This window comes from Jaculus jaculus, chromosome 1 (assembly GCF_020740685.1).
Source record: "Jaculus jaculus isolate mJacJac1 chromosome 1, mJacJac1.mat.Y.cur, whole genome shotgun sequence".
NCBI classification, from domain to species: Eukaryota; Metazoa; Chordata; class Mammalia; order Rodentia; family Dipodidae; genus Jaculus; species Jaculus jaculus.
Genome location: NC_059102.1, coordinates 47,668,885 through 47,696,290, shown reverse-complemented (window position 1 = coordinate 47,696,290; position 27,406 = coordinate 47,668,885). Strand labels below are relative to the sequence as shown.

Sequence of the window (27,406 nt, the reverse complement as noted above, 5' to 3'; positions counted from 1 at the left end):
ACTTTTAAGGCATTGTCCTTTATTTTATTATTTTATGTTTCTTAACTTTTTGTGGTACTAAAGATTGAATCTAGGACCTTGCATATGCAAAGGAAGTACCCTACTGCTGTGCTTTGTCCCACACCATTGTTTTTGTTGTTGTTTTATTTTGACACAGGCTAGCCTTGAAATCACTCTGGTGCCCAGGCAGGCCTTGTGTTTGTGATCCTCCTGTCTTAGCCTCCTGATTAGCTGAAATTAGAACCATGTTGAGGCTATTTCAAGTTTGTACAGTATTTGTGGGGCCTTCCTCCCCGTCTTCCTCCTTCCCTCCTCCCCTCCCTCCCTCCTTCTATTCCTCCCTCCCTCCCTTCCACCTCTTCTGATGCAGGTGTCAGACCCACCTCCCTGCTGAGAAGCTGTCTCTGTTGCTTCCTTTATATTGCATGGCCAAGTTTTTTGTTTACATCCTATTTGGACTTGATTCCTGTTTCCATAATACTCAACATGATATATCAGATATTCTGGATTTAATGAATTATAATCTCCCAGGCCAGGACACTGAAACTTGGAAGATGTTTGAGGACACATTTATGGAAACTCAAGAAGCAGCACATGCAAGATGCCATAAAACATACGGTGGATAGGCTGCTGAAAAAATACACCCAACACACTTTAAACTTGTCAAAGGAGAACATAAAACCTACAAATTGTAGATGTGTTAACAAGAAAGTCAGACTTCCGTATTTTAGCTGGAGTGTAATTTCACAAAGACAGCTCATGGTGGAAAGTCTCTGAAAGGAGTCAGAGAAGACAGAAGAAGGGAAGAGAGCATCCGGTGAGGTAGTGAATGTGACTTTCAGGAATTCAGAGGAGGGGAAGAGAGCATCCAGGTGAGGTAGTGGATGTGACTTTTTCAGGAATTTAGGGGAAGGGAAGAGAGCATCTGGGTGAGAAGAGAAGAGAGTATTAGGGTGAGATGACTTCTTCAGGAGTTCGGAAGCCACACTTAAAAGGGGCAAGAACCTTACTGGTTTGGGATATTCCCAGAGATTTTTTGATTTTAAATCTCTGACAAATAGAGGAGAAAATTTAAAAGCCATTGACAAATACATGCCCTCAAAATTTGGAGAACGTTTTAATTTCAGGGAGAGATAACACCTCTTAAGAGATGAAAGGGGAGTAAAATCAAGGATAGCACCTACTTCTACCCATCAAATCTGTCAACATGACCTTGTTCTCCATGAGGATTCTTAGGGCTAGGAGTTGCAGACATTTGTCAGCACTGGTTGTGTGGTCAGGCCAAGATCTTCTGTCCACTGAAGTACAAGATCCACCTTTGGCTTCTCCCTTTACTTTGTATTCTAAGAATCTGGCTGACTTTGTTTAGGCTTATGGTAACTATTATCCACTTGCTAGGATTTAGAATCTCCATGGAAACAAACTTCTGGGCAAGTCTGTGAAGGAGTTTCTAGACTAGGTAATTGAGGTGGGAGGATCCATCCTAAATAAGTGCAGCACTATCCTGTGGGCTGAGGTCTTGGATGTAAAAGAAGTGGGGGAGCGAGCTGAACACCAGCATTCATCTCTGCTTCCTGACTACCCATTAAACACGACCAGCCGGCCACCTCACACTTTGTGGCCGTGGCTTTCCCACCGTGATGGACAGTACCATCAAACTGTGAGTGAAAATAATCTCTTCCTCTCTAAATTTCAGGTATTTGGTCACAACAATGAGAAAAGTAAACTGATACACTTAGTCTTTAAGACTGGCAATCCCGAGGCCAAGTTTTGTTTCTTAAATACTGCATTCTCACTCCCCGGTCGCTAACTTGTATTTCAGTTTCCTAAAGTGGAAGTGTCTTTTGACCACTGTTGACCCTTTTCTGAGAAGGGAACTCTAGCTTCCCTCCATGAATCACTGAGTCTGGCCTCTGTCACATCCTGGGAGAGCCCTGCTCAGTGCTTGTCTCACAGCAACCATTCCACAGTGTTTGCCGATTTGAGCCCGTATCTGAAATCCACATGAGAAAGGTTTGTGTACTTCCAGTTGTTTTTGCTTGTTGATGGAAAACTACAGTTTTGCTAAAGCTAATATCCCAAATCTAGAAAGGAAACAGAATCTCAACTACCAAGAATGGTGGAAAAATGCTTTTCTGCATTATATTACTAGGAAGGACTTCATGCTTTGAAGGCTAGTAGAGCAAATTTCTTTGTGATTTCTTCCTCAGTCTCTTGGAAAGATGGGCTTCGGCAGCCTGAGGTGACATCTGTGCTCTTCCCACACAAAATGCCTTAGGAGGGCTGGCGGCCTCTTTGATGTGCTGAGGTCTAGCAAAGATTGAGCCGCAGGGGTCACCCAGAGGTTATAGTCTTGATCATTTCCTCTCTTACTTATCTCTGGCATGTGGTATTGGTGCCCGTCTTTGATAGAGGGCATTTTTACCACAACTGCACAGAATTAAGCATTTGAGTAATCTGGCCTAAGTAGAAGCATGGCTTCCAGTGCTGTGAAAATGTCACTGAACACAGCTGAGGTTATCTTGTTCTGTCCTCTGATGAGCAAATTCATATCTCAGGTTTTATGGGTGGGACTTCCCAGACTTGGGCCAGACATGGAATCACCCTGGTTAGCATAGCAGTTCTTTGAGTAATTCCATTTCCAACCCTTATTAGCCACTCTTCTTGCTATGAAATGGAGATAGAAGCAGAGTACCTCTGGCCTCTCGAATGCCTCTCCAGCTTTTCACAGTGCTGTGACTCACCCATGCTTGCTCTCAGTGCACCCAGGGGGATCACTGCTGTTGCACTTATCTTTGGATTTCTCTTCTGAGTGACAGGAAAGCTTCCGTGCCACTTCACAAGTTAACCACAGGTACCTCCCTCAGCTGTTTAGTTCAGTCATGCCTAGGAGGATTCAGCTTGTCTTATGTGGGTCTGTTCACCCCATCCTGTTTCATTTCAATTTAAGACAACTGCCATCTCTCATTTGGGTCATATGACATGGGTTACATGTGGTTTTGATCTGATCTGAGGAGCCAGAATCAAATATCCAACACTTTGGCCCGAGAAGTAAGTTGTGTTACATCCTATGCAACTGTTCCTTCAAAAAGCATCTTAGTGGGTGGGTATACATATTTAGAATACCTGCCCTCTGGAGGCAGAAGCGGAGGATCAGGTGATCCTCTGGGCTACATGAGAGCCTGTCCCATAACACTTAAGGAAAAGAAAAAGCACTCGAGCAAATGGAGACATCTGGTTCCAGGTTACTTCTCTGTGCAGCTCTACTTCTACCATGGAGTGCTAGGACAGAGAGGGGCCAAGCTGCCATGTACCAAAGGAAATGCCACGGGCGTGCTGGAGATGATGACGCCCATGGGGAGTACTGCTCTGGGCCTAGCCCAGGAGGAAAGGCAGTAGTATTATAACGGGGATATTCCCCACAAGCCAGCTTTCAGAGCAGCTTGTCCTTTTCTGAGGTTGTATCTCCTGATTTGGACTAAGGGAAAATTGTTGAGTGTAATTTGGGCCCAGAAGAAGTGAGTTAGTGATGTACCTTATGTGTTGTATCTTCTTGCAGCGGTCTTTCAAAGGAAACCTAGCTGGCATACGCTGACATGGGGCATGGGAACAACTGTGAAATGGCAGTCACTCCTTAAGTGTGTCATTATTTTAAATCTTCTTCTCTTTTCTATTTTAGTTACAAATTAAAAAGCTTTTTCTATCACTAAATTGTTAGAACACATTTGCAAAACGCTTGCCTAGCATGAGTAAGGCTCTGAGTTTGATCTGCAGCATCACAAGAAAGAAATAAAAAAGAAGAAAAAGAAGAGAAAGGGGATCAGCAGGAGTGGGAATGGAACAAGGTTGGATAATAGGGGTGAATCTAGAGTAAGAAGTTGTTAGAACAAACTATTTGTGGGTTAAAGTCCGTATTTTGAAAAATAATACCACATTGGTATATGTAAGTAGCACCTTAAGGGCATTTATTATAGTATGATTTCCTGGGACTTTCTCCTAACATTCCATTTCATTCTGTTCAGGGCCAATGATCTGACTTACCTATTTATCTATTGTGGTTTGAATATGAGTATATGTCCCTCATAGCCTCAGAAATTTTTGGTTATGGTTAAGGTTCCTACTTAAGTCTCCAGCAGTCTGCTGGAGGATGTGTTGCTGGGGTGGAGACAGGTGGATCAGGATCGTAAAGTTTTCCTAAGCTACTTAGAAAGTTTGAGGCCATCCTGGGCTACCTGAGACCCTGTCTCAATAAATGAATGAATGAATAAGTAAATAGATGTTGCAGTTACTTTCCATTGCTGAGACAAATGTCCAGCCAGAAGCAGCTTATGGGAGGAAAGGGTTTATTCAGGTTCACAGATTCAAGGGACATGCTATCAAAGCATAAGAAGCTGGCTCACTTCCATAGATCCATAGCAGGGAGAGATAAAATCAACAGCCATCAAACACAATCAGCCAGAGCTCCCACTGGCTCGGAACACACCTTAGGGCTGGACTCATAGATCCACCCCTATTTCATGTGGGTTCTGGGAATCTGAACTTGGGAACTCACATTTGCGCAGCAAGCACTTTACTAACTGAACCATCTCCTTAGCCTCCTTCTTCAACCATTTTCAATGTGTTTTCCACTTCCCTTGGTGAATCATCTATATAATATTGTTATTTTCTTTTTTTAAAAAAATTTTTTGGTTTATTTTTATTTATTTATTTGAGAGCAACAGACAGAGAAAGGCAGATAGAGAGAGTGAGAGAATGGGTGCGCTAGGGCCTCCAGCCACTGCAAACAAATTCCAGATGCATGCACCCTCTTGTGCATCTGGCTAACGTGGGTCCTGGGGAACCAAGCCTTGAACTGGGGTCCTTAGGCTTCACTGGCAAGCACTTAACTGCTAAGCCATTTCTCCAGCCCTAACATTGTTATTTTCTAATGGTAGATGGTCTGAATGTTTTTGAATTATTTATTCAATATGTGAAAGGCTCTGCTATGGACACTAAGGATTCCAAGGTGAAGAAAAAGACAAAAATCTCTTCCTGTGGACCTTACTATGCATTCTACTGAAGTCCTGACTTGTAGTCTTTGCAAAAATCCACCTGAAGTAAGCATTGTGTAAAGATAGCAATGTATGAGTTGGTACAAAAGAAGAATTTCTTGTTAATAATTATCTAAATTGAAATACGCAAAACCACCTTCTCCAGGTAATTATTCGTATTTTAAATACATTTCAATATATGTGACTCCAGCTTTTCAAGTAGAATACCATAGAGCAGGCTCAGTAGGTTTCTGTACTCAGTTATGTTTTTCTGCTCAATTTTCTTGCTTCCTTTGCAGAAAACTTTAAATAGTAGGCAGTGTGGTAAAAAGAGAAGTATATGTATTTATTAGGCTGTTTCAACAAGTATCACAGCGCTCAACTTTACTCCTCCCCTCAAAAATCATGGGAGTTAGCATAAATTAAGGACTTTCTGAGAAAAAAAATGGTTTTGAATAATGTGGTGCTTTGATTCAGGTATCCACCATAAACTTAGGTGTTCTGAATGCTAGGTTCCTAGCTGATGGAGATTTGGGAATTAACGCTGCCTGGAGGGAGTGTATTGTTGGGGTTGGGCTTATGGGTGTTATAGCCAGTTTCCCCTTGCCAGTGTTTGGTACACTCTCCTGTTGCTGTTGTCCACTTTATGTGGGCCAGGGGGTGATGTCCACCCTCTTCTCATGTCGTCGTTTTCCATGTCATTGTGGAGCTTCCCATTGAGCCTATAAATCAAAATAAACCTCTTTTTCCCACAAGCTTTTCTTAGTTGGGTGATTCCTATCAGCAATGCAAACCTCATTGCAACCATAAAGTGGTACCAAGGAGTGAGATTGCTGCTAGACACCTGACTATGTGGCTTTGGCCTTTTGGTGTTGATTTTTCAAGAGGAATGTGGAAGGATTTGAAATCTTGGCCTAAGAGATGTCTTGCAGTGCTGTAAGTACAGCTTCATGGACTATTGTGGTCAGAGTTGAAAGACCTGAATTCAGTAAGAACTATGGACTGTGAGGTTTGGCTTGTAAGGGTAAGAAAGGGCTTTTCCTTGACTCTCTAGCAGTTTGTGTGGGAAGCTTGATGTTATGCCTGGGTCCTCAGAAGTTGTGCAGGGTTTCTTTGCACAGAAATGAACTGGTGTAGCAGAGGGATATGGCACAAGAAAAATGTAATCTTTGAATGAACTTCTGCCTGTTCAGCTGCAATTGAGAGATTACAACCCTTGAGATTGGGCCAGCTGACCTTGCACTAGGGCAACAGGAAGAACGTAGACTCTTTTGAAGGGGCCTGAGTGTTCAAGGAGTGTCCTGTTCTTCAATGTCTGCTTTATTCCCTCCATGCATTAACAAATTGGTGCCCTCTCTGGTGTTATGGAGTATAAGAAATGCCGGAAAGAGAGGGTCACTGAGTTTGCAACATGGTCTTCTGTTTTGGAAATGGTCAATGGCAGTGTGATACAGGTTTGAGGTTGCCTGCATAGGATCCCATGGGGCCATGAGGAGCCACGTGGATTGCAGTGGAGAGCAAGTGGAGATGCCGGGACCATGAAATGGCTACTAAGGAAAGCAGCTGGCCCGATGAAGTTTTCCAGGACTGTGAGTAGCCTAGCTGGAGGGTGGAATTGGAATTCCAGAGATGTGTTGCTGGTTAGAATTAGTGGACATGGAGACTTGTCACTGGCTAGAGTTGCTGGACTTGGAGCTACAGAGTTTGGTGTTTGCTCTGTTTAAATCATATATTGCTTGAATATTTCTTTGCTATGCCCAATGCCATCTTTTGCAGTATGCATGTTTATTCTGTGCCATTATGTGTTTTCTGGTTTTTTTTTTTTTTTGTTATTATGGCTCAGTTAAAAGATCTTGCAGTATGGGGATGTATGAACATCATTGGAGTTGATAAAAACTATGGGGACTCTAAAAGTTGTACTGAATGTATTGTATTTTGTGTTATGTATGGATATCAGTTTATGGGGGCCAGGGACGGAATGTGGTGGTTTGATTCAGGTATACCCCATAAACTTAGGTGTTCTGAATACTAGGTTCCCAGCTGATGGAGATTTGGAAATTAATGCCTCCTGGAGGGAGTGTGTTGTTGGGGGTGGGCTTATGGGTGTTATAGCCAACAAATAGAAAGTGAATTAGGAGAATATAGTTACAACTGTAACTGGCTCATTTATGAGGATAAGGTTGGTACATTTTATTCTGTGGGATAATTTGAGTTAGTGATGTTTTCTTTTGGTACTTTTTAACATTAGAGTAGGAAATTTTAATTGAATTCATTCATATGTGGTCGTGACAAATATTTCCTGAACTCCTCCAATGTGCCAAGCTGTTGCAGTCAGGTTCATATTGCTGGTAGAAATCACCCAACCAAGAAGAGCTTCTGGGAAAAAGAGGTTTATTTTGGCTTACAGGCTTGAGGGGAAGCTCCATGATGGCAGGGGAGACCGATGGCATGAGCAGAGGGTGGACATCATCCCCTTGGCCATAGCAACAGGAGAGTGTGTCAAACATTGGCATGGGGAAACTGGCTATAGCACCCATAAGTCTGCCCACAACAATACACTCCCTCCAGGAGGCATTAATTCCCAAATATCCATCAGCTGGGAACCTAGAACACAGAGCACCTAAGTTTGTGGGGGACACCTGATTCAAACTACCACACAGGCACTGAAGGAGAAATGGGAGAAAGCCGCTTCTTTTAGACAATTTCAGTTAGAAATTGAGTCCCAGAAAGAACCAGTAGATGCCAGTCCTCCATAGCAAACAGCAGATAGGAATGGAACCCATGTCTGGTCAAGACTCATCTACAGCCGGCTTCAGTGGCCCTGCTGCCCATAGTCTAACATACTACCTAGGTGGGCTGCCCTCTAGACTCTGCCCTCCAAATCATCAAGCCAACTGGATCTTCTCCTTACTACCTGAATCTGATGAAAGAATACATTTTCTAGGCTGTAAATGCTGTGGCCTTCTTTCTGTTGCTCTCTTTCCCTGCCTTTCCTCGCTCTATTTGCAGGGATACACATATTTCCCTTATACTCCAGTCCTATCATGTGGATGCTTTCACTAACTCTAGGCCTTTTACCTGTGCAACTTTTCTAAACTCTGGGTAGCCATGGGTACTACTCTCTTTATTACCCATTTTTCATCTGAATTTCTTAGTCTCTGCTTTGATTTTTTTTTAAATTTTTTTTTTACTTTTTGCAAGGAGGGAGAGAGGGAGAGAGAGGAGAGAATGAGAATATGGGCACACCAGGGCCACTAGCCTGTGCAAATGAACTCTGGATGCATATGCCACTGGCTCCAGCTTCATGTGGGTACTGGGGAATTGAGCCCAGGTTGTTAGGCTTTGCAGGCAAATTGCTTTGATATTTTGCCTCTGCTATTCTTCCTCAAACTCCCATCATTTGCCTTCCTATATCTTCCTTGGGTTTGTGGCTCCACTGCAGTCTTTCCTTGAAAGCTTCAGCTTCTCTCAAAGGACGTTTATGAACCGTCCTCCACATGCTTGTGGCTCTGCTTGTGGCAGTCTCACCTTTAAAACGTCAACATCTCTTAAGTGAACCTTATAAGACACTATGTTGTGTCTTCCATGCGGGTGCTTGTCTCCTGCTTCCCACGTGCTCATGGCTCTGCTCTATCTAGCCTTCTTCTTAGATCCCATCTTCCCTTAAGTAAACCCTACCACTTTTGATTTCACCTTAAATAAACTTAGTAACTCATACTTCTTGAGTTCATTTTTATCAATTCTTTGTTAAAAAGAGAACAGGGTCCAAAACTGGGATCCATAAACCTGGGGATCCCTCCTGGACCCCAAATCCTGCATAAGCACTGCCATTGAGGACCTTTTAATTTGGTTGGCAAGAAATATTGAACATATGAGTCCATCTGTGAAGAGAATCATAACAGTAGGGTGATTAGTTTGGCTGAGACAGAATAAGATACCTTGCAAGATTTCTTAAGGAGCATAGCAACACATTATGTATAATCAATCAATTGGTCAATTAATTCTTCAGTCGATAGAAATTTCTAGAGAAAACTCTCACTTTAGGCTAGAGAACCTTCTCTTTTCAGATAGCAGTGACCTTGGGATGACTCACAAGGTACCATGGAGCTGAGAAGTGACAGAGGAGTGCTCAGCACTGGAATATCACAATCACACCTTTCAAGGCTCAGGATCGATTGTGGAAGAAGTGGCAGAAAGAATGTAAGAGCCAAAGGAAGGGTAGGACTCCTTACAATGTGCTGCTCCAGACACAAATTGACCTGGATATCCATGACCTCACAGTGTCTGACACTACCTACACAAGATCATCATAATATGAGGAAAAGATCATAACATCAAAACAAAAGAGAAACTGATTGAGAGGGAGAGGGGATATGATGGAGAGTGGAGTTTCAAGGGGGAAGGTGGGGGGAGGGAGGACTTACCATGGGATATTGTTTACAATTATGGAAGTTGTCAATAAAAAATAATAAAAAAATGAAAAAAATGACTCTTAACCCAACTTAACGGTCACTTGAAAACAGTCCCCAGTGAGGTGTACAAATCCTGGCATGGCTTCTTGGCTGGGTATGTATGCAGTGGTGGTCATGAAAGAGAACTGTTTTCCTAATTCATATTTCTCTAATCATGATAGCAATAGCAACTAATATTCTTGTGATTTTTCTAATGCAGTATGCCTTATGTATATGTGCAACTACCCAAGAACAATTCTACGGCAGGTAAAATTAGTATCCATTTTTCTAAATGCAAACAAAAATCTTAAACATTTGGTCAAGATAATACATCTATTAAGTGGTGAATTCAAGTAAATCATTAGGTGTTTCACTTTAAAAATATTTTATTTTTATTTATTTGAGACAGAGAAAAAGGTAGAGAGAGAGAGAGAGAGAGAGAGAGAGAGAGAGAGAGAGAGAGAGAGAGAGGGAGGGGGAGGGAGGGAGAAGGGGAGGGAGAGAAAATGGATGCATCAAGGCCTCTAGCCATTGCAAATGAACTACAGACATAAGCATCACCTTGTGCATCTGGCTTACATGGATGCTCAAGAATCGAACCTGGGTCCTTAGGTTTCACAGGCAGGTGTCTTATGTGCTAAGCCATTTCTCCAACCCAATTGCACTTTTTAAAATGAAAACTAGGGACAGAAAATGCATCTGCATACTTCCTAAAACCTGTTAAGACTGGAAATTAACTACCTCCTAGTTTTCAGTGTTTCAGAGATTAATAACCGTTGGCAGAATTCAGGTGTGCAAATCCCTGCATTTAGCATTGCACTTGCTGAGGCAAAAGACATTTGTTGCAGTGAACATTTCCAATTTTCACCATTCCTGCTCCTGGTACTGACCTTTCCTTTTCTTTTTTAAATTTCTTTTTTTATATTTTGAGTTAGGGTCTCCTCACTGTAGCTCAGGTCAACTTGGAATTCACTACATAGTCTCAGGGTGGCCTCTAACTAACGGCAATCATCTTACCTCTGCTTCATGAGTGCTAGGATTAAAGGTGTGTGCCACCATGTCCAACTTTTTTTTCCTCCAAGAATTACATTGGCACCTTTCCACCAATCAGGGTGTGTGTTTGCAGATTCTAGAAGGAAAAGACAGATGCCCCAGCTCTCTCAGGTAGACCAACATACTATCTCATGAGGTCTTGGTGCAACCTGCCAGAGAGATAAAGCTTCTGAGTTCTTCCATGACTTTCAATCAGTGCAAAAATCTCCTGAACATCTGGGCTGCTGTGTTCTGGGTAAATAAGGAAATTGGCCTTCAGGGGCCTACAAGATTCCCTGAGGCTCTGCTTAACTCCCTCCTTTCTCCTTCCACCTTCATCATCAGCGTCATCATAGGTATCATTACTAAGCACTTACTTACCAGTGTTACCAGTGTTCTCATAACACATATTTTATGTATTTTTAGTCTAATGAAAATCCTATATAGTACCTACCTTTATCTCATTTTTCACCGATGTAAGAAGAGGCTGGTTAGATTTTCTAATTGCCTTAGGATCACAGAGTGAGGAGCAAAATCTCCTCAATCATTAAAGTAGATTTAACTCCTGAGGACATTGTGGCGTGCTTAAAGATGTATAACACAACACAGGCGCACAGCAGAATGGGTCACACGTGTGGACTGAGATAAAACAGTGAGAGGACTGAGATTTAGAGTTCTTAGAGGTGTTCCACAGAGAGGTTTTATGGATGTTTATAACTTCCTAAAACAGGGGTTTGTAAACTTTTTCCTAAAGAATCATATCAAATATTTCAGATTTTGCAGACCTTAATGTCTGTTATGAGATTTTTGGGCCTTCTTGACAATGCCAATGAACCAATAAATTTAGCGTACCCCAGATTCTTGGCTTATGACAGAGGTTAAGACTTAGACAGACTTTATTAGATTAACAGAAGAAAAGAGAAGAAAACACAGAGAGCTCCTGCTAGGTGGAAAGCAAAAGAGGGTAGGAAGCCAACGTGGGAGTAGGGGTCAGGGCCCCCCCTCATCTGGTCCTAGCAAGGCTGAGAAGGGAGGTGCTCACCAGAGCAGGGACCTGGAAGTTCAGGAAAGGTGAAAAGCCAAAAAGAAGCCTTGCCTATCTGATCAGGGTCTATTTATAATTTCAACGTGGTGGGCTTTACTCTGAGAGAAAGAGAGAGCGTGAGCCGATTGGTCTGGGCTGAGGGGCTGCTCTGGGCTGAGAGAGCTGATAGTCTAGGCTGGATCAGCTGCGGACCTCTGGTGCTGTTGGAGCAGGCAGATGGGGAGCTCCCTCTTTGGGCCCTCTCTCTTGGCTGTCTACCTAATCCCTCCTCAGGTCTTTGTCCCAAGCACTTATCTTAAGACTTGTGCAACAACAGTTACAGAAAATACACATATGAACGGGCAGCCTATATAGCAAATAAAACCCTTATTAAAAACAGGCAGCTGGCCAGCAATCTCTCAATAAAATTCAAATCCTGTGTGAATCTCTGTGGAGCAGTCTTTGTTGTTGTTATTTGGGTTTCCATACTGGTCTATAGCTCAAATACGTTCAAACTCCAAGATGGTTAAGAAGAGATCACCTAAATGGTGTCCACATACCTCAAGCTAAGAAAGTCCAGGGTTCTACAATTTTATGTCTTCTCAATTGACAATTGAGATGTTTTCTCCTTAGTAGCCTCTTCTGCTGGATTCTGGTGTGAACTTTTTTGTTGTTCTTATTACAGACAATAGTTACTGTCTGTTGAGAAAGAAAAAAAAAAACAGGGGTTGCCTTACCATTTCACCCCGCCTTGGCTTACCTGGTCAGAGGACACTGGGAAAACACAGATACCTTCCAGATGTATACAGCAGCTTAGTCTAGCAACAGATAGCATGAAGTTTGTGAGGTGTTTTCCTATTTTCATAGACCACTATTTGGGTTCCACTTAGTTTTCTCCATGGAAAGTATTCACTTGTTCTGACTGCACCCACATAAAATTTAGATTCCTGGATTCAGTCAGGGCTGTCTGTCCAGGTATAATGTGGAGGCAAAAGTGCTGAATGCCTTTGGCTGGTGCATTTCTGCATCTGTTCAGGGATGCCCTCTTTCCTGTCTGATTATCTAGCTTTATAAGTCAGAGCATCTTATTCACTGCCAGCATGCTTGCCATGGTTTGGATGTGATTGGAGTGTATCGCTCCAGGTTTCATGTACTGCGGCCACAGGTCTGAGGGTGGTGATATGTGGAGAAGGTGGCATCTTTAAGAGATGGATCCCAGAGGGATGTTGTTCCTTGGCCTTCCATGGTTTCACTTTAGCTTCCTGTCTTGCAATGTGGTGTCTCTCTTACACTTCCGTCATTTGTTATGCTGTCTTCTCTATGTGGCTTCTCTGTATAGTGAAGCTGATGCCAAGCCTTGAGAGTTGTGAAAAGAACCAACCTATTTTCCATATGAAGCACTCAACCCCAGGTGTTTTTGCTGAGTATGAGAAAACTGATTAGTGCAATGTACTCTTTTTTTTTTTTTTTGAGGTAGGGTCTCGCTCTATCCCTGCCTGACCTTGAATTCACTAAAATGTCTCATGGTGGCCTTGAACACATGGCGATCCTCCTACCTCTGCCTCCCAAGTGCTGGGATTAAAGGCATGCGCCACCACATCTGGCTGCAATGTACTCTTGCTCCTACTTCATGGGTCATACCTTCCTCAGATACAGTCCTCACAGTCCACTGTGTTCACTACAGAGCCTGGTACCACACTTTGCACATATGACAGGAAGAGCAACAAACTAGTGTTAAGCAACTAGAGAAGTTATTTTTTGAGAACCCTGAAAGATATAGTCAGTTTAAAATTTTTTTGCATTGCTTTTGAAAATCAAAAATAAGACTTGCCCAATCAACTTGAATAGTAAGTAAGATTAAGTATTTTGAATTTTAGGAACAATAACAATGAAACCCTATTGTATTAAGACAAGGAAGTACAGACACATGTACCATACTGTGATTACTTTTATATTCTAGCTTTTTCTGAAAACAGAAAATTGAACATAGGGGAAGAGCAGGAGGAATGAAAGGCAAGGAAGGAATGATTGAAACAAGAAGAGAGTGAAACGAGACAGAGAGAAATACAGACAAATGGATGAATGCAGAGTGTGTCTGTAGGCTAAACAAGTGTGGTGGAAATCCAGTGTCATTAGGGTGCAACCGCTTCTCACAGCAAGCAGCTCTGCAGAAGGAAATAAACCAGCAAGCAGAAATCACAGGGCATAAATCACTTTGCCAGGACTCAGCAGACTTTCTTCATATTAGACTCCTATATACATCACATCAGGGTTAGTGTTCACTCTCAGAAATGACACATCAATAAGAGGACCACCTGGTGTGGACTGGGCCCCCAACTAATATTTCAGCCAGCCTTAATTATCATGTTCCTCTGGAAGCTGCGTGGTGCCAGCAAAGAAATAGGTCATGGAGAGCCTGGGCTCTTGTCCTAACTTGTCATTATATGACCTTGGTTGCTCAAGCTGTAGCCTCAGTTTCTTCAGTTGTTCAATGTGAATAAAAATTCCCCATGCTGCTGATTTTACGGGAGTGTTGGAAAGACGAGAAGTGGATATGTGTGTCTGTGTGTGTGTGTGTGTGTATACACTCACATGCTTGGATAAGAATAAAATGCCAGATAAATGTAAAATTGACCTTGTTTTTCACTTAAGGTATTGGGTATGTGGGGGCGAGGGGTGGGCATGGTGGCATTTGTGCAGAAGGCTTGGTGACTCAGTGAAGTGTCATTTCTCCCTGGTAATATCTGGTCTGGGGTTGTACTGCTTTCTCAATGTTTTTAGGCATACTTTTCTCCTTCAAAACTGCCAAAGGTGAAAAATACTATTCCACTGCTATATCTGTCACCCTTGCTGCTTGAGCAACATGTGTGCAGACAGTTTAGTAATTAAGCTTTTCAACACTGCATCATAAAGTTTTATTCTGGCAAAGGCTATATTTATCAGCTAATAAGTATTAAACTACCCCATTGCTCAAGCATTTTTCACTTGAATATGCTCCTTTCCAAATAGAGCAGCTTTCCTTGGCTGGTGTGACTAATAAAGTTTCTGACTTGGAAATATGGCGATAATGTATGGTCTTACAGGACCAAATGCAAACACCTCAGCAACTGTTGTAAGCAGAGCTGAAATCCCATCCCCCAGGGGAGTGGACTCTTTCGCTCTGCCGTCTTTTAGAGCGTCATGCCATCAGACATCCCTGGCCCTTTGGCCAGCAGGACATATATTCACTCAGACATTTTGTTTCTAAAATAAAAAAGAAATAAAGTAAATGCAATAAAAGCTTTCAAGATGATTAAGATAGCAAAAAAGACAATGATTTCCATGTTGAGGAAAGTTGAGTTTTTGCTCATATTGTTATAGTCTTATGAAAATATATGGAATGAAGAGGGTGAGATATTTCGAATGAATAGCTATGAAGAGTCTCAGAAGTGGCTCAGAAGAGCAATTTCTCTTACTAACCTACTCCTCTTTTTATAAATATGCCATTACAGTTTCAGGATGCTTTCAGGGCAGTGGCTGCAAAATTTTATTTGTTTTAAACAAAACAGTAAGTACATGTGGAAGACTCTTCAGCATACATTAAGAGCAAAATAAAGAAAACTTCTAATCAAGAATGGGCCAGAATGATGAAATAAATCACTACTTGTCATTATTTAATACCAGAAGCTACATTTATTTTCTTTTCATTTCTATGTGTCAAAATAAGTGACAGCAACAATATGCATAGTTTTTATTTTTACCCATTTACTACTGAAAGGAAATTCTGTCCTTATGTGCCAAAAGATGGAACACCCCATTTGTTTATAAACCCCACATTTGGCTATGCCTATGCCTCTACATATGTATGACAATTGTACATGAGCAACTCTAACTTAAACATTACCAAGGCAGGAAGTCTTCTAGTAGACTTTTCTTAGTTTGGAGGTCTGCAACAGTTCTCTTAAGTGACAAACAGGGGTGGAGGACGGAGCTTCATGGAAGAGTGCTTTCCAAGCATGTATAAAATCCTGGGTTTGACACCAGGACTCATCAGTGTGGTTGTGCATGCCTGACACTCCAATTCCAGCAACACTCAGGAGGTGGAAGCAAAGGCATCAGAAGTTCAGTGTTAAATAAAAAATAAAACAAAATATAACTCACTGTTTTGGTTTTCAAATTTCAAATTGTTCAAAATGCTGGAGATTAATTTTTTTCCAGCCAGCAAGTCATGGGGTCAAGGTGGATTACTAAATTCTCAAATATGGATCTATTTTAAGGGCATCTGCTTTCTGATTTATTAGAGTTTTTGTTTGACAAGAGAAAATAAATTACTGTGACAGTCCAAGTGTCATGGCACATTGGATACTAGGTTCCAATGTCAGGAACACAGCAGAGGCATTCTCCAGCAAGGGGCAAGAGTAGCCCACCCACAGCACTGCTTTTTTCCTAAAATCTCTTTACATACAGGATCCTACATGAAGGACTTCACATGCTAGGGGAAGATACTCCTGCTTAATCTTCCTGGAAATGCCTTCACATAACCCAAGGGGCGTGTCTCTCACTTGAGTCAGATCAAATGGAATTGACAATAGGGAGGAACTGTCTAAGGGATGGCAACTCAGGTCATTTAATAACTGAGGGGTAATGAGACACAAGTGATTCCATATGTTAGATAAATCTTGCCTTTCAGTAATTTCAAAAAAGTTATTCATACTTGCAGACTTAAAACAAAACTTAGTAATGAGTATTCTTTATTCAGAACTGAGTGGTTTTTCAAAAGAATAATAGAGATGGGCACCAGACTATTTGAATTAATGTAATTCTGAGACTGGGTCATTTGTTACTTTTAAGCACCATTTTCTTCCTTTTATAAGGATTGGTCATGGCAAATCAGAAAAACAGAGAAAGGTATGACATGCAACAAATTGTCATTCTTTGGCTTATAAATATTAAAACTACAAACTTGGTTTTATAGTTCTTTGTCAAAGTGACATAAATGAAGTCAATTTTTTAAAGTAATTTCTCTCCCATACATGGAAAACAAAATAATCAATGACTGAAATTTGCAAAACAACAATACCAAAGTAAATGCACAGAATAATAATACAGTTGCTATGTACGATTCTTTAAAACTTCCAGAACACTCAGGGCAGAGGTGACGCAGCCATCAAAATTTGACTGAGTAAATCCATCTCCTCCACACACCAGGAGAGGGTTGAGATGAAGAGTCATCTGGCCAGGACAGTTGGCAACAGCATTTGTAACCTGAAATGTAAAAAAAAAAAAAAAAGAGGGGATGTAACTGACATTGTGTGTGTGATTGGACTATTCTTGCAGTGCCCACTGGACTTTTCTACCTGGAGAAATAAAATATTTTGCAAGGTGCATGTGAAAGAATAAAGATACCCTAACCTCCTCTTTTTGCTGAAATATTCAAACGTAACATTCTCAATATTTAAATGTCCTTTTGTCATATAATCAGAAATGTATCAAACTTTTCAATTAGTAGGTGCCTATTAGTAGGTCCTCTGGTCTGAATGTCTAGTCCACACTCTCTTGCTCACACATACAAGCCAAGTTCATATGTTGAGATCCTAATCCTCAGAGTGATGGTATTAGGAAAAGGGGTCTTTGGGAATGCTATTATGAGGGATTTGTGCCTCTATAAAATAGACCCAAGTGAGCTTGTTGGCCACTTCTCTCGTGTGAACATATAGCTAAAAGGCATTATCTTCAGTAGATACTGAACCTGCTGGTGCACTGATCTTGGACTTCTTATTCTCCAGAACTGTGAGAAATAGGGTTCTTTGTTCCATAAACCACTCAGTCTTTGGCACTCTGTTATAGCAGATGCAAGAACTAAGATACTTCCTCCCTCACCCCTCCCTTCCATATTTCCCAAGCACAGATCTGAGGCAGACCCTATCTGGGCACTGAAGAAGTGGGATTTTAAGACACTGTAGTCCTCTCTTAAAGCATCATTCAGCCTTGAGGGTCAGACTGACCCTAAAGCAGAGCATGGCTCCTTTCTAGTATTACCAAATACCTCTTCAGAAGGTGTTATGTTTGCAGATTACACTGCATGAATGAAATAATTCATTGTGATCAGTCTGTGTAGGTAAATATGGGAGTCTTATGGATGCATGAGTTTGCCACTGAAGGTCATTCGACACAAAAGGAGTGTCATAAGTAAATTCTCCTTTTATAGGTAAGAAAAACATTGTTCTAAGGGAATCCTGGAGGAGGTTACTATGTGTGTGTGTGTTGTGGGTGGGAGTTGACTACAGGCAGGGACATAGAACAGACATAAGAGATATATACTTTTAAGAATTAAATTAAAAATATATAAATTGATAAATGTACATTGAAAATATAGAATTTACTATTTAAAGGAGGAAAACGAGCTGATGGCTGATGGTAGTTATTTTATCTTGTATTACCAGGTCTATAATATTTGAAATGATAGAAGAGACAAAAGAAGCTATTTTCTGAAAAAAAAAATTCTCAAAATGAGGCAGATGATGCTGTTACTCATTCAGCAAAGAAAACTAGTGGGAGTAGAATTTAGTTATTTTGGACACGAAAACAGTTGGCTATAGAGGCATTGAGAATGCCCTAGACTACCAGAATACAAAAGAAATGGAACAATTATTTCCTTATTGAGCTTAAAAATGTTTTATTTATTTATTTTCAAGGAGAGAGAGAGACAGACAGACAGACACAGAAAGAGAGAAAATGAATATAGGCATAGCAGGGCCTCTTGCCATTGCCAACAAATTCTAGATTCATGTACCACTTTGTGCATGTAACATTATGTGGGTACTCTGGAATCAAACTCGGGCCATCAGGTTTTAAAAGCAAGTGCCTTTAACTGCTGAGCCATCCCTCAAGCCCTCCTAATTGAATTTTAAAGATACAGATACCTGTATCACTCAGATACAACACAATGTTAGCATTTTCTGGAGGTCACTTATAGAAGCATCATCTATCAGACGCTCAGCAGATGATCTTTAGCAGCTCAAATAGACAACACGTAGTAAAGTTAACTTGTGTTTTCAACTAGATCTTTTCAACTTCTGTCTTAGTTAGGATCTTAACATGTTGGATCATTTAATTTGCCAATGAAGCATTATAAGAAGAAGGAAACTTCTAAGTTCCTAGATATTCAGGTGGCATTATTCATATAGGAATTCCAAAACATTTCAAGTGATAGTCTGAAAGGAAGGGATGTTCTATAAAAATTAAAGCAATAGATAAGGCAGAGAAGAAGCCTGGCATGTTGGGGCTATTTAGTTGAGAGGAAATGAGTTTCTGATTCTTCGTTGGTCCCCAGAGTGTCAGCTATTAGTTGTCTTGTATCATTAATATTCACAATAATAGCCCTAGTTTTCAAGAACCAATACTATATATGTAAGCATTCAGTGCTCATATTTCTAGGTCACTGCATATCAAATACTTTATCTGCATACCTCCTTCAATTCCCACTATGCTCTTATGAAATGGTTATTTTTATTTTTACTTTGTAGATGAGAAGTTGAGATTCAGAGGGTTTGTTACTTTCACAGAGACAGAAAGCTAGTAGAAAAAGAAAAAAGGCATTTAGAAGCCAGGCTCTGACACTCTGACTGCTAACACTTTCAGAAACATTTCCATAAAGACATGATAGAAGTAAAGCAAAACAAACACGCCTGGTTAGTCAGTTAGCTTTAGGCATCTGGAAACTCCACATATATGGAATAATCCATTCATGTAAACACACACACATATGTTTAAATATGTTTCTATGTATAATGAAAATAAAAACAAGGCCAAAAATTTTAAATACTGCTTAGCTTTATGCATCTAGAAAATTCACATAAATAGGATGACTCATTAGTACACATTCATATGTGTATTTCCATAGGTTAATGTGTCTGTGTAGAATATAGACGCATGTATAAATCTCCACTTAGGGTGAAGTTTTGGTACATTTCAACTGCCACCTACATATAGCACTCCTAAACAAACACAAATGTTAAGCTGAAGGAAGATTAAGGGGAAAAGTTCTACCCAGTTGTGAGCTGGTAATTTGTCAATGCTGTGTAATTTAATTTACTGGGTAGTAAATGCCAGATGCCAGATCACATGGCTGAAAAACTGGTCCACTGATTAGCCCATCGGAAATTTGGAAGAAATCAATCTTATTGTATTTAGGTAGAATAGCTCATTTCGCAATTATCCAATGAGGAAAACCTGAAAACATGGGGTGTGTGTTGGCAAGCGCCTTCAGCCTTGTGAAGCAGAGAGCCCTGCAGGGCAGGATCTCACAATTGTCAGAGCCACCGTGTCTCACAAGGACCCAGCCTTTGCCTTCTCTTCTCGCCACAGTGAGGAGCAGGGACTGTGCAACAGATTCTCTGGGGCTGCAGCAGCCCTGTGGGGATCCAGGTTGCTCTGGCGCCCATGTGTGCCAGGGTTGGTCAGAAATGACTCTTGCTTGCTCTGGGTGGCTAAGGAAATGTTTCCATTAGCTTAGATAATGACTGGTAAGTCTGTATAAGCTCAAATCAGCACAAGCAGTTTGATTCTTAACTGATTTAAGGCCACGTGAATAGGCTTTGTGGTTTACCTGAAGAATAAAACATCAACTACATTGAGAGCTCTCCATAACAGAGATCCTATGTCCAATCTGTTCCTAGGTCCTTCCACTGTTCCCACTTTGCCACATGTCTTAGCTCTTCAAATATATCTGCCTTTGTTGTGCTTTTGTGGCTTTGAATGAAGTGTTCTGTTGGATGATATATCGCCTCCCACCTCCAAAAAGTATATAGCTCATGCTTCAAGACAGTACAAATGTCACCTGTTCTGAGGTCTTTTTTTTTTTCTTTGTCAGGCAGGGTAAGTACCATTTTAGCATGTTATTTATATCTACTATCCTACTGCAATTTTGTGCTGTAATTATGTCCATGTCTGTCTCCCTTATCTGGATGAGTAGGACCTGTGATTCACTAATCTTTGTAACCAAGGCTGAGAGCAGAGCCCACTCCGTATTAGAGTGTGCCACATTTATTGACTTAAAAAAGGGTAATGTTGCATGCAGGGTTGAGTCAGTAGGTCTTTGCAGGGTTCAACTACACAAGTAGTGCTATTCAGAGGCTAATGGAGAGCTGTGCAAATGATGAATGAAGGGAGTCCTTTCTTCCAATTATGACTGCTATATGTGAATGCCTTGCAGGCCATAAATTATGGTGAACCTCACAAACCTGCTGAATCTGTAAGTCAAAAATGAGAAACCAACCAGGGAGATGGTTCAGCAGTTAAAGGCACTTGCTTGCAAAATCTGTGGGCCTCCGTTCTAGTTCTATTCCCTGGTAAATCCAGATGCATAAAATGGCACATGTATCTGTAGCTCATTTGCAATGGCAGAAGGCCCTGGTGTGTCCATTCTCTTTCTTTTGTTTTATTTTATAATTTATTTGAGAGAGAGAGAGAAAGAGAGAGAGAAAGAGAGACAGAGATCGGGTACACCAGGGCCTCCAGCCACTGCAAACGAACTCCAGATGCATGAGCCACTTTGTGCATCTGGCTTACGTGGGTACTGGGGAGTTGAACCTTGAGAGATGGCTTAGTGGTTAAGCACTTGCCTATGAAGCCTGAGGATCATTCTCTTTGTTTCTTTCTCTTTCTCTCTCTCTCTCTCTCTCTGCTTGTAAATAAATAATTTTTTAATGACAAACATCAATTTTTATATTATAAAGCCTCGTAAATTTTTTGTGTCGTGATCATTAACTGTAAAAATTCACACAAAAAGTCTCTTTGATAAAAAGATGAAAACAAAAGAAAAGAAAGCAGGAAGACATGCAGGCCAGTCATTTCCACAAAATGGTAATTGGTAGAAAAAATATTCAGTCCCATACATGACAATGGTCATTATTCTGTCCATATCTGTGCTGATGGCAAAAGCATATCCCCAGATTGTAGGGCATCCATCCACATACAACAGTCTCACTGGGTTGTCTTGAAGTGGCTGTATTTTAGGCTGACCAGTTTTAGTTGGCCACCCAGACTATAATTTATCATTTAAAACGAGTCTTTCAGAAGCATGGGAACAGGTGATGTTCAATGGGCTGCTCAAAATTTAGTCCTAATCTTACATATGTAGCTAACTTTGTGAGGGAACTTGCAAAATCTCTGAATAATCAAGTCATGCTGCTGTATCATACCACTTGTCTTCTTATAGTTGCAAATTACAGTGCATTTCTTTGGATCAAAGTATCAGTTGGAGATAGCATCAGCATTGTGTATACCAACAAGAGGGAAAAGAAAATGTATCAACATAACATAGCTTTGTTTTATATTTATGAGAAACGTTCTTTTAGACTTATCTGCAAACAGATCTCTTGCTAATACAGAAAGGAAATAAAACATACATTGGTTATGCCTTTACAAAATCTTCCTCACATTTGGAATTTGACTTCTCGTAACTGCTCAGAGCTGTTGATGTCTGATGCCCACACTATTCCCCATACCATCTGTCCCCCTCGGTGCTGCCTGGAGCAATGGCAATGTGGCATCTCTTAAGAGAGTGAGTGCACCAGGGCATTCTTCTCAGTTATTCAGTTTTCTTCTAAGCCACTGACACCTGCTTTGCAAGTTCAGACCATTTATTTTTCTCTTTAGTGGAAATGAAAGGGGTCCAGGTAGCTCCCTAGATGTTTAGATAAATAACTTCTAGTTTAAATACCAAAAGGCTACCCACTGTGATGTCACAAGAAAATAAACAAGTTTATATATATGAAAACTATATTTTGAGTGTTTCCTGGTATATACTGACTACTTGATGACATTTTACAATTGGTGAAATATGACAAGTACTAAATATTATAAAGGTGAAGATATGGTGAATACTTGTAGGTAGCAAATACATATGAGATAACAGAATAGCCTTAGGCTGGGCCTCTATAGTACAAGACATCTCAGTGTTGAGACTATTAATGCCTTCAGCTACACTGGCTTAAGCCCTTTGTTTCTCTGATTATTTGAATGAGCAGCACTGAGTAAAACTGACAGAAATAGACTAGTGAGCAGAAAATTGGCTTGTTCATGTACTGATTCCAAGTCTGGGAGACTGTTCATCTTGGCTGGTAAATTTCTCCAACTCTATCATGGCTTATGACATATGTAGTGACTTTTGACAGACATCACTAATCAACTGTGGCACTTTTTTCCACGGATCCCAGAAGTGTCTCTAGGCTCCTTGCTTTAGTGCTTCATGCCACCACTATCCATCAGTGGAAGTCTGTATACCAACCCTAGATTAGAAGACTAATAAGCAAGCATGTACTTAGAAATAAAGGAATTGCTTTTGCTTTCTTTCTTCCCATTAAAGTCAGAATAGCCTGACACACTGCCTTTCTCCAAATCAGAAAGATTTCCATGCCAAGAAAAGGATCACATGAGAGGCATTTCCTCAGATGTTGGGAGATCAATTACAATTCCTTTTAATGACCTTCTAGATTTCTCTGTACACTACTACCCTTCCATGGGTCAATCAGGGCTCTGACTGTGTGTGGAAATGAAGTACAGGTGTTTTGCCTGCAACTGTAGTTCTGCATAACGCTAAAAATATCAGAGCTTGTGGAAAAAATGGAGATGGAAGAGATGACTCAAAACCTATGGAGCTCTGAACCAAGAAGTAAGAAAACAATAAGCATCACTGTAAAGTGACAGGCATAGATACATTCTCCGGGGCTCTGCACCTAGCTGCAGTCATCCATTCTTTGCAACCTGCACCCTGGGGTTTGTGCTTTTCTTTTGAGACACAGGTCTTAGAAGGCAGCTGCTTCCAAAAGAGACAGCTCTGATCCAAATTAAAAAGTTGATCTAGGATGTCGGATGTTTTTCATAAATCCATATTTTTGGCATAAAAGAAATACCTTTACTATTTCATCATCTGCATTTGAACCTTTGCTGAAGAGCAGATCATAGTGGACAGACCCAGAGTTCTTCAGGCCATTGAAACAACTACTATCTGCATGAAAGGAAGATGCATCTGGAGATGTTTAGATTATGTTCCATAAGATTTTCACCTTTCCTAATGCTTTTCTTATGAGTAAACTTCTACTACTTCAAAACGCAAGCCATGTATATGAAAATAATATAGATTTCCCCCATAATTATTTCCAATTGGATACAGGTGTTGTTCTTATCCACAGGGGATGTGTATTTTAAGAACTTTGATGGCTGCCTGAGGTCGTGGAGAACACTGAACCCTGTGTATATATTAGTCCCTTATTATTCATGGTTTTGTTTCCCATAGTTTGGTTACCAGAAACAAACACTTTATAAATTTTAAGCTGCACACTGTTCTGAGTAGCATGACCAAATCTCACATCATCCATTTCATCTTGCTAGGATGAGAGTTATCGCTAAGTTCAGTATATCCAAGTTGTATGCTCTATCTGCCCCATAGAAGTTCTTCACATAATTTCTACTATCACATATTATTATAGTTGTTTCATTTTACTAATAGTTGTTAATCTTTTAATGTGCCTAGCTGATAAATCACTGGCATAAACATGTGGCAATAAAACTAAGGACTACAGTAATTAATATATTAGAAATCTTCTTCCTGGATAGTGGTACATAAGCTATAACCCCTAGTTAGTGGAGGTAGATGAAACAGACCAAAATGCTGAGTAGAAGGAGGAATAAACTTAATCTTAAACACATTGGCTATGACTTGTGAAGCCAGGACAAGAACAGTGTGATCCCACCATAGTGAGCAGCTGACAAGGGAGATCTGTGAAGTCCTTAAAACAATGTAGGCCATTGCCAATCACTTGGTTATATAACAGCTAAAAGATAAGACCCTATTGCTGAAGACACTTCAGACTGTGGTCTTGGGACAACTAGAGACCATGGGAATTGAGTGAAAAAAACAATTCTTTTCTGGAAAATCCTCGTGGTGCTGTAAAGTGCTATGGGAGCTATTATGTGACAATGGACATGAATAAGCAGGAAACTCTGTAAGCCATGCAATCCTCCACCAGGGACAAGAAGTAAACACTTTTGCAATACTGGCACATAGCCTTTGTGGGGAATCAATTACCCTCTGAAAGGACATGAGACTTGCATATTTTGAGAGAGTTCAGCTCATAATGGTACAGGGAATAAAGTCAATACCCCGCAGGTGAGAATCTCACAATGCTCAGAGAGAAACCCCCATTGTTCTCTGAACAAATTTAGTGGATATCCTCATTGAAATGTCTCTCAAATTCTATGCATATCCCCCCTAATCAAAATTGCTCTCTCACTTGGTTGGAAATGTTTTATTTTACAGATGGCAGAGAATACTGGGGAGATCCAAGGTCCATCCACTTGACAAGAAAAGACAGCAGACTTCCCACTATGAGATGCACCACCTCTCCCACATTAACTGGGGTCCAGAGGATATGAAAGAGGAAGCAGAAACATGAGTATTGTTCTCAATGCTAGCCTGACAACTACCTCCAGGGAAACAGTAACAAGTATGGTGGTGAACTGAAACACATCAAAAGAAAAATAAGTCTACAGAGAGCTGAACACTATAAACAAACTGCTAGCAGAAGAAGTGGTAGGAAGACTGTAGAAGCTTCAGGATGGGTAGAAATACCCTGAGGCATAGCTCCTCCAAAAACTGACAGGCCCTAATTATTTCACAGTGAACATCAAAGGCCCTAGTTAGGGTTTCTGAATGTACTACCCACATGGATAAAGGGGGGCTAAAATAATAATTAATCCATATAAAAATACTATAGGATGGATAACTTTACTACATTCTTATATTACATCTCTTTAATTAGCTGTGGGTATATATTAATCTTGATAGCAAATAAAGATGCCTAAGCCCCCACTTCTAATTTTAATGATAATACTGCATCTTTTAGCTTTTTAAAATAGTTATTCATTCTGGTATTTTATGGCAACTCTTTACTTAAATCATTTTTGAATTCAAGGAAATCTTATTTTCTCTTAGTTGTACAATCACTTGCTTGGAGTACATTCTGAATAATAAGTTCCTTATCTTGTATTTCCTCAATCCATTGAGTATGTGAGGCACTGATCAACCACACTGGCAATAATGAAACACTAGGAAGGCTGAGATGATATGGAGCTGAATAAATATTCCACTAGATTGGGAAATCTAAATGAAATGAATAAATTTCTACATGTATATGGCCTACCAAAGTTAAATAAAGATGAGATGTGCAGTTTAAATAAGCCTATAACAAGCAAGCTTTTCCTAACAAAAAGTCTAGGCTTAGCTGGATTTACTGCTAAATTCTACCAGACATTTAAAGAAGAACACCCATCCTTCTCAAACTATCCTATAAAATAAAAAGGAAGGAATGTTACTAAATGCTTTTTATAAAACCAGAATTAACCTGATACACAAACCAGATAAAAAGATGAAAAAATTAAAAACCAGTAACCCTAATGAAGACATATGCAAAAAACATCCTTAAAATACTTATAGACTGAATTCAAGTACATATTGAAAAGATCATTCACTATATTCAAGCTGGCTTCATTCCAGATATGCAGGGATGATTCAATATACACAAATCAATAAGTGTAAATAATCACATAAATGAATTCAAGGACAGAAGTCCCATGATAATCACAATAGTTACAGAGAAGGTCTTTGACAATATCCAACATCCTTTCATGATAAGATATCTGGAAGTGAGAACTATGTCTAAATGCTACAGAGACAAGGTTCTGCTCTCCAATGTCAAGCTCCCACTAGTCTTTGGCTATAAAAGGGGGGTATATCCATAAAACACTTATCCAATTTAACCTATGCTAATGTCACTGTCAGTGGAGAATGTTTTCTTTTTCAGAAGGTAGCAAGTCCCAAGGAAATAAACCATCCTTTGCAAACTCAGTGAAGGCCCAGGCAAAACCATAGAGGAAGTGGGGAGATGAGCAAGAGTGCTACTTCCATGGTGAGCCTGACAAGTAAGTAGAGCCAGGGTGAAGAAGACAGACACTGAGGATACTCAACACATACCAAAGCAGAAATCCTTACATTCCTAAGAGCTCATCATTGAACAATACTTAAAACACACCCACCAGGGCTGGAGAGATGGCTCAGCAGTTAAGCACTTGCCTGTGAAGCCTAAGGATCCTGGTTCGAGGCTCGGTTCCCCAGGTCCCACGTTAGCCAGATGCACAAGGGGGTGCACGTGTCTGGAGTTCGTTTGCAGAGGCTGGAAGCCCTGGTGTGCCCATTATCTCTCTCCCTCTATCATTCTTTCTCTCTATGTCTGTCGCTCTCAAATAATTAAATAAAAAATAAAAAATAAAATTAAAAAAAAACACCCACCAAGGCTCAGGTGAAAAAGGGGGTGGAATGAATATAAGAGCCACAGGTTAGGAAACCATGCTCAGAGGCATTGCCTCCTCCATAACTGACTGCTGCTCCTACAACACATAACTCACAACCTCATTTATAACACCAGCAACCAAACTGAGGAGAGCCCCCTGTGGAATGGAGACAGGGAGGAGGGAAAAGATGGTGCCCACACATGATGTATCCATACAAAGTCTGTTCCCAAGAAACAAAAAAGAAAAAACCTCTGGAGAGACTAGGTAGGTATAGAAGGAACCTCTCTCAACACAATAAAGGTTATAGGTGTCATATATATAGCCAACATTATGTTAAATAGGAAAAATTGTCAAAGTATTTCTACTAAAATCAGGATCAAGTCATGGGTGTCCACTTTCTGTACTCTCATTCAATATAGTGCTTTAAGTCTTAGCTTGAGCAGTAAGATAAGAAGAAAACAAAAGGAATACAAACAGGAAAGGAAGAAGTCAAAGTATCCTATTTGCAGATGGTATGGTTTCATACATGAGACCCTAAA

At 40.5% G+C, this 27,406-nt stretch overlaps 1 protein-coding gene across 3 annotated transcripts in view; it reads right to left on the bottom strand.

Annotated features, from left to right (window-relative positions):
- Nucleotides 1-15,189: 15,189 nt before the first annotated feature.
- The window catches only part of Rnls (renalase, FAD dependent amine oxidase), a 288,758-nt gene continuing 276,541 nt past the window's right edge, over nucleotides 15,190-27,406 (bottom strand). For all 3 annotated transcript variants that reach the window (XM_004653002.2, XM_045141963.1, XM_045141962.1), the window contains exon 7: nucleotides 15,190-16,781. In XM_004653002.2, the coding sequence (XP_004653059.2) occupies nucleotides 16,629-16,781 (153 nt within the window). In that variant the 3' untranslated portion in view covers nucleotides 15,190-16,628. The remainder of the gene's footprint in view (nucleotides 16,782-27,406) is intronic.